The following is a 17,839-nucleotide window of genomic DNA, read 5'->3' as shown; positions in this document are numbered from 1 at the left end:
ACGTGGCAACGACAGAGCGGTGACAGGATTCGAGGACACGGCATGAAGCGGAGTCAGGGGACGTGTGGGCTGGGTATCATACAAAGGTTCTTCACCCGGAGGGTGAACTGAGCCGCCGGACAGGGCAGCGGTCACAGCACCAAGGCTGGCAGGGCTCAAGGAGCGTTTAGGCGATACTCTGAGGCCCGCGGTGCGACTGTCGGGGTGTCCCGCGCGGGGTCGGACCCGCTGATCCCTGTGCGTCCCTTGCAGCCCAGGACATTTCCGGATTCCCTCCCGCACCGGCACCGTATCCCCGCCGGGGCGGCCCGGCCGGGCGGAAGTGACGCAGGGCTGAGGGCGGAAGCGGCGCGGGGCGCGGGGCGTGGCCGGCGCGCAGCAGGTGAGGGGCGCGCGGGGCCGCGGGGGGCGCGCGGCGGGGGCGGGGCCGTGCCCTCCGCCCCTCGGACACGCGGCACGGGGGGACACGGCGGGACAGCGGGACATGGGACAGCGGGACAGCGGGACAGCTCCCTCCGGAGAGCAGCCCCGGCTCCGATGGGGGCCCCCCTGCCGGGCCTGAGCGGCGCCCCCGCGAAGGGCTGTGCCGGGGCCGCGGCCTGTCCCGTCTGGGGTCCACCGGCACTGCCCGGCGGGAACGCCTGGAGCTGTGGGGAAGGAGAGCTTGGTGGTGTGGAATGAGAGTCACGCAGCGCCTGTTCGGGTGGGATAGAAGGGAAGTGGTTTGTTACGGTTGTTATCCTGGGGTGCCATTGCCAGCAGGTTGAGGGAGGTGATCCAGCCCCTCTACTCACCCCTGGTGAGGCCACATCTGGAGTGCTGTGTCCAGGTCTGGGCTCCTCAGGGCGAGAGAGACGTGGAGCTACTGGGGCAGGTCCACTGCAGGGCAACAAAGATGATTAAGGGACTGGAGCATCTGTTTAGAGGAAAGGCTGAGGGAACTGTGCCTGTTCAGCCTCAAGAAGAGCAGACTGAGCGGGAACCTCATCAGTGTTTGTCAGTATCTGAAGGAGTGCCAGGAGGACAGAGCCAGGTGCTCCTTGGTGATGCCGAGCAGTAGAACAAGAGGCAATGGCAGAAACTGATGCCCTGGAAGTTCCACCTGAACAGGAGGAATTACTTCTTCACGGTGCAGTGACCATGCACTGGAACAGATTGCCCAGAGACACTGTGGAGTCTCCCTCACTGGATAATCCAGAACCATCTGGACACAAACCTGTGCCATGTACTCAGGGATGGCCCTACCTGAGCAAGGAGGTTAAACTAGTTGACCCGCTGTGGTCCCTTCCAGCTTGACCCCTTCTGTGATTCTTACACTGTACTTCGATGCTGAGCCATGACATAGATTGGGAAACCTGCCAGGCAGGCATGGAGCATGAAAACCTTGAGCATGCAGGGCTCTCGAGCTCCACACAGCGCCCTGGGGAATGGTCAAGGCCATGCCTTTTCTCCATGTAGGTCAGGTACCCTGTAGGAGTGAACAGGAGATGCTGCAGCCTGAATGGAGAGACAAAACAGAGAAGGAGGTGTCCAAGAGAGAGGGTTACAGGACTCTGTGTTGTGGGTTATGTGATTTTTTTTCCTCAGCAAGTCAGCTGATGGCTTGTTATGGGGTTGTGGGTGTTTTGTACTATTCCAGGTATTGACTGGTTGCAGTGGACTATCAGCTAATTCAGAGAACACCCCAGATTATAAAAAATGTAACTTCCAATCCCTCAGGGGTCACCACCTGGAGTACCATGCTACCTGGAGTACCATGGATTATGGATTGCTTTTAAGTTGCATAAGGATTTGTTTCTCACTCCCAGGCTTGTAGCTGTGCTGTTGTAATGATTTGTCAAATAAAAAACACATTGTCAGTGTTTACAAGTGAACCCAAATGCTGTTGTGATAATTACATTTATTGTATTAATCTTTTTCTGTGTTAAAAATAAAGAATGAGTCGGCCAACAGTAAAAAGACCACAGGGCTGCTAGACCTTGCTGTACACGTGAAGAAGGGCTGCTGATGGACATAGGGAACATTTTGGATCCACATCCAGCAGCGATGGTCATTGTTAGTATTTGTTTTAGTCTGGTATTTATTTTAGCAATCAGTGGAGGTCCTGTGATAAGCTTTCCCGCTCTCCTCTTTCTGGGTTTGGTTTCATTTGTTTTGTTGTTGTTTATTTATTGAATGTTGTGGTTCAGGTTTTGAGTGGTTGAACAGCACCTGGATTTTCCCAAAGGCCTCTTTCCAAAGAGGAGGCTTTTAGTCCCTGCACAGAGTAGGCTAATTCTTGACTCTGCTCACTTCTACAGCGCAGCTTCCAACAAGGAGTGTGGGATAATGCCAGCTGTGGTTGTGGCATTTCATGTGACTCAGGCAAATGTCAGCCGGGACTTTGCCTGAGCTGACCTATTTATTTCACTTGGGTTGTGTGGCGGGTGTTGCTGGCAGTGATTTCCAGGCCGGGCTGACCTATCCTGGGGTAGATGAGGGAGAAGCTGAAACTGCCCCTATTTCTTGCCAGTTCTCTCAAATACGGAGCCTTCTCTGAGCAGTGAAAGGAAGCGGAGCGGATAGTGCTGCTCCTACCACAGGCAAGGGCTGGAAGCAGAGTGATTTTGGCATGTCCTTTAGAGGCTTTCTGCACGGCAGTTTTCTGGGGAATCAGTCAGTCAACTGTTCCTTGCATAGACTTTATTTTAGGAAGGTTACCTGCTAAGTTCTCCTGATATTTCGTTATGTTTGTCTTGTCTGAGTAGTAAAGCTGGGATGTAGAGGCTGCCTGATACACCTCTGTATTTCTGGGATGCTTTGAGGGCCGGTGGGGGGGAACAGCCACACCTCCAGAGCCCTGAGGCAGAAAAAATGCCCGAGGCACTCCCAGAGCAGCACAGTCTGCTAGTCTTAGCATCTGCCCTTCTTCTGTCACTCTGGATATTTAAACTGAGTTTTAAGTCTTCATTCCTTCAGATAAAAAGTGCTGTTCTCTTCTTTCAACTCAGGAGTTAATTGGCCAGAAAACTGAAAGCAGAGAATTTCTGGGAACTGCTTTGCAGTCTGGCTTTTGGGTTCTGGTAATACCAATCACTGCAAGCTCAGCCTGGGCAGTGAAAGAGAAAGATAGAAATTGAGGGCTGGGGAAATATAATACTGAGATAATCCTGAAAACAAAGCAGGTTTTTTTTTTTATATAACTTTTCTTTAGATTAAAGGTAATGTGCAGAGGAAGAAGAGGATTATGTCTGAAATTGTTATGTTTCCCATGGATGTGGCGTAGGAGCTTGAAGGGAATAATTTTTATCACGCAAAAAAGCAATTTCTGTAGCTAATCAGCTCTGCTTAGACCCCTTTGCAAGGTAACCTTTACCAGAAGATATTCCATCCAGGTATCATTTTTTTGATCCAGCTTTTCATCAACTCCTGTCATCCAGGCCTCGCTGTAGGGATATTCCTTCCAGCAAATGTGAACAGGCTTGAAGACGTTCCTTATAAAATGAGGTCCCTTCATGTCTTCTTCCAGAAGTGCAAACATTCCTTTTGCTTTTGAATGTATAAAACGGGCAGGAACTACTTTGGTTACCAGTTTGATTTGGTTGTTTCCTTCATTAAAGGATCCACTGTAACAGTGTGTGTGGGGTCTGGGGGCTGTAAAACTCCAGAACTTTGGAGCAGAGGGTACTGAATCAGGAGGTGAAAAACAGGACACTGCGAGTTAGGGTTCGTGGCAGAGAGATGTGGCAATGGTTATGTCTGCAGCTAAGGTTCTCTGCAGGAGGCTGAAGCTGATTTTGTATCAGAAAATTTGAGGAAAAAATTAACTGGGGTTTTTTGTTGTTTTTTAATGAAGTGCTATGTTTTTGGAAGTAAGTATTTCTTGCTGTGGTCCGATAGCAAGAATGAGAAGCTCCAGACGTTCTGCAGGAGGCTCTACAGCAGTGTTCCAGCTATCCTGGGTTTGGAACTCCAGTGTTTAAGAAAACTTATTGCAGGCCCTCCAGGGGACTTTTGGCTTAACCAGTGGCTGCTGTGAACTTTAGGCATACAAAACCAAAGTGGTCCATTTAGGAAATCGAGGGAGGAGCTTTGTCTGGATGTTTGGGAATTGGATTCTCAGCTTTACTTTTGATGTCTGTATTGTAGCTGTAGCTAGGCTATTTGTTTAGTCTTCTTTTATAATAAATAGTGAAAGGAAGGGAAGGCAGGCAATTAGCAGAGTGTTTGTGGTCAGTTGTAGATGGCTTAGAATCAGATCAATTGTTCATTAGAGCATCTGATTGTCTCCATTAGTGGTGAGAGCCAAAGGTGACAGTAGCAGAGGGGATTATCTGATTAACTTAAGATATCAACATCTGTCCATCAAAATGAGCTTTATGTATCCAACTGAAGGAAATAATTTTCAGCCTGTGCTTAGAGGACAGGGCTTTCTCAGCAAGGTGATGCAGCTCAGTGCCTCATGACAGTGAGGGATGCTGTCTGTGCTTCTCAAAGCAGAGCTCTGCCTTGAGAGGATTGTCCTGAGGACAGTAGTGGCTCAGAGGCAGTCTTATGGAGCTGGCAGGATTGAAGTGCGCCTCTAAATTCTTTTAAGTCTCTACCTTTCAGGTTCTCTTCAAAATTTAATGTAATAGCATTCTGTCTTCTGGAGAGTCAATATCATTTGATTATACTTGATCCATCTTTAAATGTCAGGTATTTTGCAATTTGCCAGTGAGTTGCCATATGCTATTGTAAAGCTGGGCTCTGAGATCTCAAATTTTGATTCTTTCTCTTAAGCTTAAGTGGAATAGGGCAGTATGTGACAAACCAGAAATCTAAGTGGCTCTGAGTAGTTTTTAGGGAGAGTCTCCATTTGAGAATGATCATCAAATCTGTTGTTGTGTTGGTTCAGGCCCACACTCCCATGATCCAAGAGGTAATGCTGCAGGTGAGAAAACACCCAGTTCATGTGCCTTTAGTTCCCTGTCAGTATTGTCATTGCTTTAATGTCATATTGCTGGTAGATTTCATTTGCCTTTAGTAGCTGTGATTGCTGCTGTTTCTTTCAAAGCAAAGTGTCTGAGCCAAAGGTGTCAGCAGGCTCTGGCTTCTTGAGTAGGGGCTGCCTTAAATACTTAAATACTACTTTCAGAAGTAGAAACCCCACTCTTCTTAGCTTTATCTAAAATAGCTACTAGAGGTCTTGAGACCCAAAGCGGTAACGTCTACAGTGGAGTTTGAGGCTGCTACTATAAGACACGTCTAGTAATATGAGCACCCTGGTGGAGTACAGCCTGCTGTGGGGCCTAATTATGGTCTTATTAATGCTTTCTTTCATCACTGCCTTCCAGCCTTCAGATGGTGATTAGACCTATTTATAGGGGCAGAGTTCCTTAATATTCATCACAGCGTACTTCTTGCCAATCAAATCAGTGGCATCTGCATCTTTGATTGCTGCTTAATAACACTGTAGAACATGCTTAATTAAAAAATATAAATAGACTTTTCATCCTCTTAACTTATCAAAGTGCTTCTCTCCTCCCCCTGCCTTGCTTCTCCCAAAAAACCTAAAGTTGGCTTAGCACAGGGACTGTGGTGAACCTCTCATCTCACTGCTGGAGATAACAGTTACCTCTTGTGTGCTCTGCTGGAGGACTAAATTTCAACCCCTCCAGTGAATGTCAACATAGGGCAGAGCAATCGTTTGCTGCACAATAAAATAGGACTTATGTCGAGGCTCTTTTGCTGCATTTACAGCCAGAGCATGAGAAACTTGTAGCTTTTGTTCCAGTTGTGTGTCTACATCTGTGCAAGTGCATATGCACACACTGCCTTGTCCTGTCCCTTAATGGGAGGAGCATGTGCAATGACATGTTTTGCTTTTCTGTGACTTCAAGTCTCTTTTTTAAATATTGTTCTCTGGCTTTGCAGCTGGTAAACTCACAGGAGTGTGTTTTATCTGTGGAGGGCAAGGTGATACAATTATCTTTTTTTATTATTATTATTCTTTCCTTGGAGGATTTGATTCTGATATTTTTCTGGGATAGCCTCTAGACAAGCCTCTAGGGTAACCAAGGAATGACTTGAATACACCAGCAGATTTGACCATGAAATTTTGTTGGAAGCCCATGAAGAAAGTAGGGAATGAGGATGATGTAGTAGTCCATTAAGTACAGTACTACAGAGTGCCATAGTTAAGTGCACAGTAGTAGAAGTTTGGGATGTGACATCCAACAGCCATTGTAGCAACTGGGAGCCTTTGGAGCTCTAAAAGCCACAGTCAGGTATTGTGATGTAGCACACTGGACTGGAGCAGAGGAAAGTGAGGATAACAGAGGTCTGTTATTATCAGCCAGCACAGGAAAACATTTGTCCAGGTGAACATGGTAGAAGGTGCTATGTGTAAGAAGTTATGGTCAGTGAGGAATTTGGGATGACTTCTCACTGTGAACCAAGTTATGGATGTGTCTTTCCTCTATCAGAGGAGGCAGCATTTTCTGATAAGCTGTACCCAAAGCCTGTGTCTACTCCATCGTTTGAGTGTGTTTAATCTTAACCAGCAGCTCACTTGTGGCTTTGTTTGTTCCTGCTATGGAACCATACTGGTGGCAGTGGTGTAGTGGTGTGTGGTGAGGGGTGTGCAGACTTGGGTTTTATTGCATGTTGCTGGTCTCTGCATCCTCACAGGTGTCTACAAGGCACTGATCTTTTATTAGGATCCTACAAAGGAGAGAGACAGGGCTAGAGACAACCTCACACTTCTTTTTGGAGATGTTACTGCCTCTGGGAATTAAAGGCCTCTAATTCATGCTGCCTTTCCAGTGCAGGGACAGAAGCAGCAGCAAGTAATTGCTAAAGCAGCCTTTGTAGCTTTGAAGAATACACACTGATTTTGTTTTCAAAGTATTTAATCCCTCTTCTCCCCTGAGCCCTCTCTTTTTAGTCTCTTGAAACATGTTAAGAAAGCAGGTATTGTTGATGGCTTGCCTTATTCTCTCTTTATTTTCATAACAAAGTACACATCTGGTAAGTGCTTGTATGTAGATTTACAGCCTGCCTGTGTTGAGGGCAGCCGAACTGTTTTCTTGATATTGCCTTTGTTTATGTTCCTTTGAAAAAATAAGGTATTTTAAGGTTGCGGGGATCTTTTTTTTGTTTATAGATAATCACCTCAGTGGTTGATCCTCCATAGTGCAGTATTTTCTGAAGAACTTTGGGAAGTGTTGCTTCTTTTACAGACTCTGTTTGCTCTGTGAGAAGTTCTCTTGGGCTTAGCCTTAATATAAGAAGTTTTATTCTTAGGTCCGGGGAGAGGTAACGCAAGAGGTGAGCAAAGTATGTGGAATGTTTCTCTGCCTATCCAGAGCAGTGAATTTTGTACTTGGTTTTCCAGGTTCAGAGCTACAAATCTCTACACAGCCATCAGAGTATTACACTTGGCTGGAATGATTCAACAGTAGCACCAGTTGTTGGTTCCAGATGCCTGAAAACCCTGGAGTGCTCAGCCCTTAACTGTCCTTGTTTAAAGTCTTTTGGAAAGGCAAGACAGTGTGGTGGAGGCTGATTTTGCATTTCCCACTGCTGTTGTTTTGCTCAGTGTGAGTGTTGGAATCGAGAGGGAAAGAGCAGCTTTGAAAGCAGAGGGAGAGCCACCAGCCTTGATGAGCTTTGCACCAGCTTGCCTAAGGTGAAAGGATAGACAGCTTAAAGGCTGAAGTGCAAATCTGAGCAGTTGGTAACTCTAGTCAGAGCTTCCAGATCAGGATATAGCACTTGGAAGCAGGTGGTGCAGTGAGAAAACAACCTTTTTCTCTTTGTTTGCACTTTAATAAGGTAAATGAGGTTATTATATAACACCAGAGCACATTTGTCTTGATCATGGAAGTTGACACAGAAAAAATAATTGAATAAAGAGAGGATGGAGCCCCAGATGCTGCAGCTTTTTTCCAGAGCCTCTTTGATCACCAAAAAAAAAAAAAAAGCTCTGTATTGCTGTTTCTTCTGACCCATAGGTGGTCACACCACTAATGATTAAATCTCTTGAGTGATCTGACATCTGCTCTTGTGATTCATACTTGCTTTGGGCACACGTGCCCCTCTCTCACTGTAGCATCTGAGTATTTCATATCAGCTGCCATAATTCCAGCATTCTGGACTGAGTCTAGTCATTCAGGTGTTGCTGTTTTTCCTCTTCTTGCTATAAATCTCCAGCTCGTTTCCTTGCACAGAAAGAATTATCTCTTGTATTTGTCTCTTACAGCAGTTCCCAAAGAGTCTGCCACATTTCTCCAATGTGGTTTTTTTTTAGCAAAGGTGAGAATCTGGAGCTCAGCTGAGAGGCTGCATTGAGAACCTGTGAAGCTGAAGTTTACTGTCAGATGAGCTCTGTCAGTGTGAGCAGGAGCACACAGGGATTTTCCCGTTTTGCCCGCTGCTGTGTGCTCCTCTGTTTGCAGGGGAGCAGTGGGACCTGGAGGACAGTCTGTAGCTTCTGATTGCAGGGAAAGAAACAGTTTGGTAGTAGCTATGGATGTGCTGCTTCCATGTGTGAGCATCTGTCAGTCAGCAACTGAACTGAGCTTGGCTTTAGAAAGGTCACTGGGAGAATTAGGATTGGTGAGAGTCTGAGAGGTCACGTATAATCTCATCTGGCCTCAAGAGGTGAAAAGCTTGGCTTTCTCAGGATTACCATTGCACAGGAATGGTTTCGATAATGAAGCAAGTTTTAGAAGTCCCCTTTTTGCCCCTGCTTCCCACTCTGCTTCATGACTGGGCAATTACAGCTGTTTATCTGGCTGCAGCAAATTGGGTCATTGAACTGATCCGAGCTAAAAATAGGCATCCCCAACATGAGCAGCATTGAATGCAACGGAAGAGTTGTGACCAGTGGCAGGGAGGATCACAAACTCATTTTGCTGCTGGAGCCAGAGTAACTCATCACCGTGCGCTCGCTCTGTTGTGCGCTCGCTTTGTTCCACCTTGACAGTCAGACAGGAGATTTGAAAGGAAGAGGATTCGAGCTCGATTGTGGTCAACAGATCAAAAAACCCGCCGTCTCAAAATTAGCTGTGCTCCTCTCTGATTAACTTGTGTGCTTTACAGCTCTAAATAATAATTTCCTGTCTGCTGAGTAGGCCCAGTCAAGAAGACTAATCAGTGTGCAAACATTGCCGCTAAAGAGTGCGGATACAGAGTCTGGCTGCCAGTGATGCATGAAATGGAACAGAATAGGTCTAGGCTTCCTGCAGCAGAGCCAGCTCTTCTGCTGGCTAGGCTTGGTTTGGCGAATTTAACTGCAAAAAGGCTACTAGGTGTCCTTAAATCTCATGTGATTCATTATTAAACACCCAAAAAAACCCCAAGACAACCCAAAAAACCCCGCGTCCCAAAAAATAACAGCCGCATCACATTTACAGAAAGTCTTTCCCTACCCTGCTGCAGGAGGATCAGGAAGGACAAATTTGGAGAGGGTGGATGGTGTTTCTTAAAATGTACAGGAATGGCTGCAGGCAAGTCTAATCTGTTATCTTTTCATTTTGTGAAGCAAGATAGAAGATTTAAAGAATGAGTGAAGACTCCTCTAATTTTCACATATTAAACTGTTGTTTTATGTTGTGACTGTCTCTTCAGGCTCCTGTTCTGTGAATTTCTCCAGTATGGGCTGTGTTTCTGTGTTATTCTCAGTCTGTCCTAGTATACAGGCAGGAATACAGGTTGCACACAGCAGTGCTCTCTGGATTAGCTCATGCAGAACTCCAGGTATCACACAGGGAATGTGGTGTGTCCTGAGATATCCCTGTCTGTTTCTGATGCCTTGCTTTTTGATCCTTCTTTGTTTTGCTTCTCTTCAGCTTAATGAATACTTTCTTATACCGATGTACAGGACTCTGTGTGATGGAACCCTGTAATGAGCACCTGTAATCTGTGGGGTTTTTACAGCCTGAATGAGAAGACACAGAAAAAATAAGTTTGAAGAGAGTTGTGTGGACCTAGCAGTAGAGTTTGGGTTAGAAAACTATGGATACTCTACTCTGTTCATTCTTTGGACTATCTTAACAGTGATGTATTTGTGAGTTTGCAATTTCTAATGTGCTTAGAGAAACTGAATTTTTTTGTCTTTACCCTCCTCCATGTCCTGGGAATGTTTTTGTCATTTTTGTGAGTAAAACTGTGGGAGGCAGATTTTTTGGGAGTTGCTGAGGGAGAGGTGAGCAAGGCTGTCAGGGTGGTAACATGAGTGATGCCTTCTCTTGGCTGAGCTACAGAGCAGTGGTTTGGGCACAGCTGCATCTGAGAGCATGTGTACTGCTCTGGTGCATGTGTTGCACACAACTGAAACGTGTCAGTGACCATTTAGGTTTTGTACCTAAAAGGATCCTAAAATAAGGAGGCTTCTTTTAAGATAGTTACTAAGGAAAAACCCAACCACCAGGAGCAGCAAACAGCTCCTGGGAGTCTCAGAATGGAAGAACTCCCATTAGCCTACTTGGAGCAAGGGGGTGTGTGCACTTGCATGCCTTGTAATTTCATGGCTGCTCTTCCTGGAAGGAAGTGGTGGTTGTGTTTCGTGGAGCAGAAGTGACCAGGCTGAATGACCTGGAACATATCCACAGGGAATATGAGGATGAGAGGAGGGGACAGAGCAGTTTCTGATGAGTCTTATGGCCACCCTGAACTTACTTTGCTTTGAAGTGTGGTCTTTGTTTTCAGCACAGTACTGAGCAGAGATTTGTTAAGTAGCATGCAAAAAATAAAATTATGGTTCCCAGGAGCATTCAGATAAGCAAGAGACTTCCACCTCACTGTGGCTGTCATGAATTTATTAAAAATCCAATATGTCAACCTTACTACCTTGTGCTGTTCTCCACAGCTCACCAATTCTGTTGCAAATGCTTTCCTAAAATAATTAGGGGAGCAGAAAGTGGAAGTCCCTGAATAAATGCTGTGATAAAATGGAAGTGTGTTTAATAATGATCTGTTTCCTCTTTCCTTTAGGTACAATGGCTGCAGTAGCCCAGAAGCACTTTTTGGAGGGGCAGACATACTCAGTCCCCCTGATCCAACCGGACTTACGCAGGGAGGAGGCTGTTCAGCAGGTGGCAGATGCACTTCAGTACCTGCAAAAGGTGTCTGGTGATATATTCAACAGGTAAAGTGCTCTCACAGGGGCTTGGGTGCCTTGAATTCAGCAATACGAAACAGTGCCATGTTCAGGTTGCAGCAGTGAAAGTTCATTGCAGTGGCAAGCAATGGAAGGTCAGAAAAGGAATAAAAAAGGACCAGATGCACTTCAATAAAAGTTTATTGGATTCAGGTCTGTCAAAGTGAAGCGTAATGAAATGGCTGCAGTTAGCCAGAGCTTGTTGGTTATTAATTTTTTATTCAGTGGTAGAGTCCCACAAATTGCATTATTGCTTCTGGTGCCATTATCCTTTATTCCTTCTTGCTCATGTTTTAAAGGGGAGGCTTTGTTATTGAGAGTATCTTGAAGATATGTCTTTTTGAGTCATTGTGCTTGAAGCAGTGAAGTAGAAAATGTCTCTTTGTTCTGATCTGTGGGACTTACAAACTGTTCTCTTTGGGCTTCTGGTATTTTGCACTTTTTGTGTGTCTGGAGGGCTGAGTGCATGAGAGTATTCTTCTAGCCACAGTCTCATAATACATCTGAACCCATTTCTTCAGGGGTTTGGCCCAGACTTGGCACCTCTTGCATATGGTCATCTTTGGGGTTGGATCTGTAAGACTGCCTATATAGCAGATCGGAGAGGTTCTTGTGTTTACCTGCAAATGGTGGTGGATAAAATGCTGCCTTTTTCCATGCAATGCCATCTTTGATGTTTTAGTGCTCTGAGATGGTATATTATTGGTATGGGAACAGATCAGCCTTTGTCTTCTCATAGCCTGATTAGCAAAAGCACTTGCTTTGGTTTCAGGGGGATCATGACTACCTAGTTTGATTTATTATGGTGTGAGAAGGACCATGACAGTCTGTCTTCTTTTGAGTTTTGGGTGTTTTTTTAAGGATAGAGTGAAGTTCTTCAGGTTTTGATGGAGATATTTTGAAAGTCAGCCTCTGGGGAAAGAGTAGTCACTGGGGCTGAGCTCAGGACATTGAGGGAAATAAAGGCTTTATGCTGGAATAGTCTTTGGGCAGGGGCTTCTGGGCAAGGGCTGTGTATGGGCTGGGTTGGGTTGAGTACAAGGTGTCATTATTTTGGGCACTGCACAGTGTTGGAACCCTTTATGATACAAGGCTGAGAGAAGGCTTTCTGGAGCTGCCAGAAACATGTGGAAACACCTCTCAACCTTGGGGCTGGTTGGCAGTGCTGTCCCTCTCTGTGGGGCAAAGAAAGCTGTTGATAAGACAGGAGTGGCCTTTCTCTGTCTTTTATTTCCTTTTTTTCCCTTCTCACTACTTTGTAATGCAGTAGCCTGTAATTTCCCCAGGGAGATGAGCCTGCTGTTTTGTATGCAAGTCACTCCTGAGTCCTGAACAGTGACTGTGATGCTGTTCCCTCATCCTTTGGTGCACTCATGACTTTTAATTACCAGTTTTCTCCAACAACAGAGGAGGCTTCATTGGGTTCTTTGTTTGCTTTGCCTTTCCTCTGAGGTCTTGGCTCTCTGATATAATTAATAACGATTTAGTAATTATGCAGGCATCTGATTAAAAGTTCCATGACCTTGGTTGTTCCATGTCAATTAAGGGGCAAAGCTTTCAAGGTGAGAACTTTGCCACTTATTGAAGAGTGACCTTTTATCTTCCCTTTCCTGAGATAAGGCAGCTCTGTCTTCCATTTCCAGGAAGGAGCTACCTTATCTGGGGAAGCTGACTGTTCTGATCTGCATAACAGCAGCTTGCAGTGTTGGTGGAGAGGAGACTTGTTCAGTGTGGCAGACTTGGCCAGAGTGTGTCAAACTCATTGCTTCAGTACTACAAAGATGCAGATGTTCTGGGCTTGTTTTGTGAGAACAGTTGGATTGCTCCAGTGCTTTTGAGTGGCAAGCCAATCTGTTTGTTGCAGATGGAGTGCAAGAGTCTCTTACTCTCTATTGGAAAGAGGGATCTTTCCACAAATGGATCTCTTTTTACATTTTAGCTGAATTAAGTTTCCGCTTTGAGTTGTTGCTGACATGACAGCTAAGTATGAGTTCTTGAAATGCACATGTCAAGGGAACACGAGAAAGATATCTTTGCATTTAGAGAATTAGGAGAACAGATAAGGAGCTTTCCTCCTCTTCCCCACCGGCTGGGGATCCTGGAAAATAACCCATGAGACAAGTCCCTGCCAAGCTCTTCTTTCCAATCACCCTCAAACAAGCTTGCTTGCTGTTAAGTTCAACTGTGGTGAAGTACATGGAGAATGAGGCACTTTGCAGAGTTCATTAGTCTGTAGATAATCAAGGGTTGTGCAGGTGCAAAACCACAGGTAAACTATGGCTGAGACCCAGAGACCCTCTGGGACCAGCCTTGGAGGGTAGGTCTAGCAACCTGGACTGCAGTCTGGAATCAGTAAGAAAGAGCAGGATACATCAGCTTAGCATCCCTCTCCATCATATTTCTAACCCTCAGAAGCAGGGATCCACCTGGCTTCTTCCAGATGGAGAACACCAAAGTACTACATCCTTCACAGGGAGAGTGTTGACCTGGGCAGGCTCTTGGCTGCTGGGCAGTAGAGGTTTATGTCTTCGGCCAGTACTGTCAACAGTCCCACCCTCTTAGGAAATCCTCTTGGTGCTGATAGCAGTGAGGGGATAAAGAGGCTGCATGTCCTTTTCAGGGTTATGCTTTGGAGTAATGGAAGTTTTAACCTTGCGTATGTTCACTGAATTCATGCAATTAGTCTGCTGTGGAAGCTGCAGTAAAGAGCAGATTCATTGCCTGTAGCTACTGAGATTTTAATACATATCATTACTGCTTAAAACATAAATATTCTGACATAGCCAATCTGACATAATATCTATTAAAGTTTAAATCCTGAACTTTTAAGGAGGGTTTTAGATACAGGTCACAGGAGGCAGGATGACCAATTTAAACACTCAATTAACAGTAGCCTTTCATCTGTTTGATTTCTCATTACCAGCATTTTCTGAGTGACAGCTTGTGTTGGAATTATGTGCTGTGGAATTTTTTACAGGAATGTTGTTGTGGTAAGTACTTGGAGATGGGTGATGGGTTTAGCTTTCCTGAGATGTTCCACTAGTTAGCTGGACTTATCCTTTGGGATTTCTCAGTTTTTATGGAGAGTTTGTATTGTTGGGAAATGTTAATAATCTCTAACATGTCAGTTCAGTATTCAAAGTGTACACTTTTGTGCTACAGATTTGTGGAAAATTGCCTTTGCCACTTATCTCATGGAGTTTTACAACAGTAGAAAGAAAAATATTTGGGGTTGAAATTTTGTTATCAAGGTCCTGGTTTACTTTGCCTGTGATCCAACCACAAGTTGTCCAGTATACAAAATTTCTCATCCTTGTGTTTCTTTTTTTTTTTCAGTTTACAGAAGATTTCTTGGGTTGCTCCTTTTAAAAATCTTTATTCAGTGTCTTTTACTTGTCTGAAATAATACTTCGCTAAACCAATGTATCCTTCTGTTTTCTCCCCAGTTGGATTCAAGTTAATTTCATATTAAATATTTGAAAAGGGCTTTAATATTAAACAAAGATTTAACTGAAAGCCACACTGCTGAGAATGGTAACTGGAAAACAAAAGTACTGTGGAAATGCTGTTAAGGGTGGAGAGGAAATGTGGTAAGTGTGTGATTAAGGAAGGTAAGGAATAGCTGATGGGCAGCAGAGCCTTAAGGGATATTTGGGACAGGAGCAGATCTGAGATGTGAGCAGTCCTGAAACTGAAAATACAGACAAAATCTTAATCCTGAGGTGCATTTGGATGTTCCCCTTGTTACTGTGATTCGTCATGATGATCAGTAATGGAAGTGGGGGGACTAAAAATATCCCTGTAAATGTACTTGATTTAGGAGGTCTGTGGAATGGAAACTTGCCAGGGGGGGTCTTGCTGCAAAGCTATACTGTGTTTGTTGTGCAGTGGGGCTCTGGGATGCAGCTTGGAGCTTGGGCACTTCATTGTATTTGTTCCTCTGTTGGTTGCAAGGGTTGGATCTTACCAGGAGGAGAGCTGTCAAGAGGGCTCCAGTGCAGGGGAGTTTACACCAGGAAGATGGCTGTAGCACAGGGAATTAATTTTTCTCCAGTTAATTTGAGAGTGTTATGACTTTTGCTAAACCACAAGTTGCCTTGTGGTACTTTGAAGTTGTCCCTGAAAGAGGATGCTAAGTCTAGGTTGGTTTCAGATACCTCTCTTGAGCGGCTGTAGGAGCAGTCATTCGCTGCCAGGAAGATTAAGCAGAAACAGTGAGATAAAAAGTGACTGGATTGTCCTGTAGTCATGAGGAAATGGAGTACAGAGAAGACATTTTGCCTGCAAATAGTTGTTATTCTTGTAGAGACGTGTCCAAGTAATGTGGATTTACTTTTCTTTTAAGTTTAGCACACACTTTGTAAGAAACCATTCATTTGTTTTGGCTGTCATGATCCTCTGGAAGCTAAATTTGAAAGCTTGCAAAGATGTAGCTTCAGAGAGGTTCCCAGACTATAGGAGGAAGACTTTAGGAGGTGACAGGAGTGTCAGATCAGCACGCCTGGACTGCTGGTGGCAGCCGGTGCTGGAAAGCCTCCTACACCCTTAAGAGGCAAAGGGAGACTAACTATTCTGCAAGAGTCCAGGTCACAACTCTTTCTGGATGCTTCTAAAATCCCTAAGCTTGAAATCTTGCAGGATCTGAGGCCCCAGGCTCTATTCAGATGCCTTGACAGCCCATGGAGTGGGGCAGTGGGTGGGAAGGAGACTGAATGGTACTAAGTCATTAAAAGATTATTCCTTCAAAATTAAACAAACATAGTGGAGAATTAGCAAGACAGGATTCTTGCTCATCTCAGAAAGTGCTGAAAATCTGTCTTTTGGACTTCCAGAGGTTAAATGTGTCTTTTGAAGGACAGGAACAGAATGCTAAAGTTGATTCTGCAAGCAAGATGCTTTTTATGGCAGTCATTGAAATGCAGTGATGGCTACTTAAGCCCTTGCTCTACGTCCACTAGCAACAGCTCTTCCACATCAGTTTTGTCTATGAATTTGTTTATCTGTGAATCCCATGGCCCTGAAAGGAAGGTGATCGATCTCTTCTGCCTTAAGTGGTTGAAAAGCAGGCTCGAACTTCATAAGAGAGCTGTAGCCTTTTGTACACTAACAAGGCCTTCAGCATTTTATTAAAAGTGCAGAGAAATTTAAAAAAATTATTGAAGTGCTTCACCTTCAATACCCTCGTCCAACCAGACTTCAACTTCTTGCACCTAATAGCAAGTCTGCAAATAGTGATACAATTTAATGAATAGCTGAAAGATTCAGTGCTGTCATTAATGCAAAATATTTCTTTAAACATGAGATGAGTTTGCCTAACTACAGAAGACATTCTGTGGAGAGGAAGGGCTCTTAATGCTTGATTCTGCATCTGAAAAGAGAATGATGAAATACTGCAGTCCAGGGTGCTGAAATGGCCATTCAGGAGCACAAAGGAAATACCAGCCTTACTCATATCCTCCATCACTAAAAGTGTGGGAAGGGACACCTTCCAGTAGATCAGGTTGCTCAAAGCCCCATCCAGCCTGGCCTTGAACGCTTTCAGGGAGTGGCATAGGCAGCTTTTCTATGTAACCTATTCCAGTGACTCACCACCCTCACTGTAGAGAATTTCTTCCTAATATCAAATCTAAATCTGCCCTCTTTCAGTTTGAAGGAAAATGCAAAATTGAGGAGAGGTGTTCTCTTACCTTAGCAGAAGGAGCCACGCAACAATTCCAGACTTAACAGAGCTCTTGATAGGATTCCCTCTGCTCTTACAGTGGTAGTAGAATATCTTGTGGAAATATGAGACAGTTTGATCAAAACAGATGGTATGTGCAATAGGAAAGGCAAACAGTAAGGAGAAACTAAGGTAACTTGGGTACATATGGCTTGTTGATTTATTTTAGTTAGTGTTTTTTTTAACCCTGACAGGGAAGCCTCTTGTTTATATTCTGTGCCTTGTTGGAGAAAATTCAATATTGAGTAGCAGCTTTCAAGTTCTCGTGAGCAAATTCCCTCTCTAGTCCTTAAAGACAGGACTAGACAGACTCCCTGAGAAAGCATGTGAGGGATGCAGAAGTGGGAAGAAGTGTAAGATTTGTCTACCTATGTAAGTGTGATTCGGTACCTGGAAAAACACCCAGTGGAATATATTCATTGTGGCTTGACCAACCTGAGGCCTGAATCTGTTACGTTCCTCTCTAAGTAGTTTTCATCCTGCTTTTGCAACTCCAGGGCGATCAGATTCATTCTCAGAAGGAGGATTTGCTTCTCCTCAAAGGGTGAAGGAGTGGTAACAAGAGAGAACAGAGGGAATCAAGGTTGCTCTTTCAGTAAAGGAGTGCTTTATTTTTTCTTGGTCTGGTCATGAGCAAAGGGAAATCCCACTTTAGCTTGTAGAGGATTGATTATGCCAATGCTGATCCTTTGTAACAGGGATGTTGCTGTCTGCAACTGGATTTCCTGAAAAGAGGTGTCCTAGAAGAGTCTGTGATAAATCTTAGCACATCTGCTGTGCAGACTCTGTTCATGCAGCAGAAATTTGCACCTTGAAGAAAATCATTAATCAAAAAAAAAAATTGATACAAGCACATCTAGTTCACAGTGGCTTTCTGGATTAATTTTCTTTGCTTTTTGCTCATATTTTTATGAGTTTGTAGACTAAAATTAATATACTACCATCCATAGACTCCCTGTAGCTCAGCAAAACATACCTAAAATGTTTAAAGAGCT

At 44.5% G+C, this 17,839-nt stretch overlaps 1 protein-coding gene across 5 annotated transcripts in view; it reads left to right on the top strand.

Moving 5' to 3' along the window:
* The first annotated feature begins 318 nt into the window (after positions 1 to 318).
* The window catches only part of WASHC1 (WASH complex subunit 1), a 41,941-nt gene continuing 24,420 nt past the window's right edge, over positions 319 to 17,839 (top strand). The window contains exons 1-2 of one of the 5 annotated variants that reach the window (XM_032688031.1): positions 319 to 382; positions 10,960 to 11,113. In XM_032688031.1, the coding sequence (XP_032543922.1) occupies positions 10,965 to 11,113 (149 nt within the window). In that variant the 5' untranslated portion in view covers positions 319 to 382; positions 10,960 to 10,964. The other 4 variants (XM_032688033.1, XM_032688032.1, XM_032688030.1 and 1 more) reach the window with 4 other exon arrangements.

The sequence above is a fragment of the Chiroxiphia lanceolata genome, chromosome 5, assembly GCF_009829145.1.
Source record: "Chiroxiphia lanceolata isolate bChiLan1 chromosome 5, bChiLan1.pri, whole genome shotgun sequence".
Classification (NCBI taxonomy): Eukaryota; Metazoa; Chordata; class Aves; order Passeriformes; family Pipridae; genus Chiroxiphia; species Chiroxiphia lanceolata.
The sequence above is the reverse complement of the archived record's forward strand: the minus strand, read 5'-3'. Positions and strand labels throughout refer to the sequence as shown.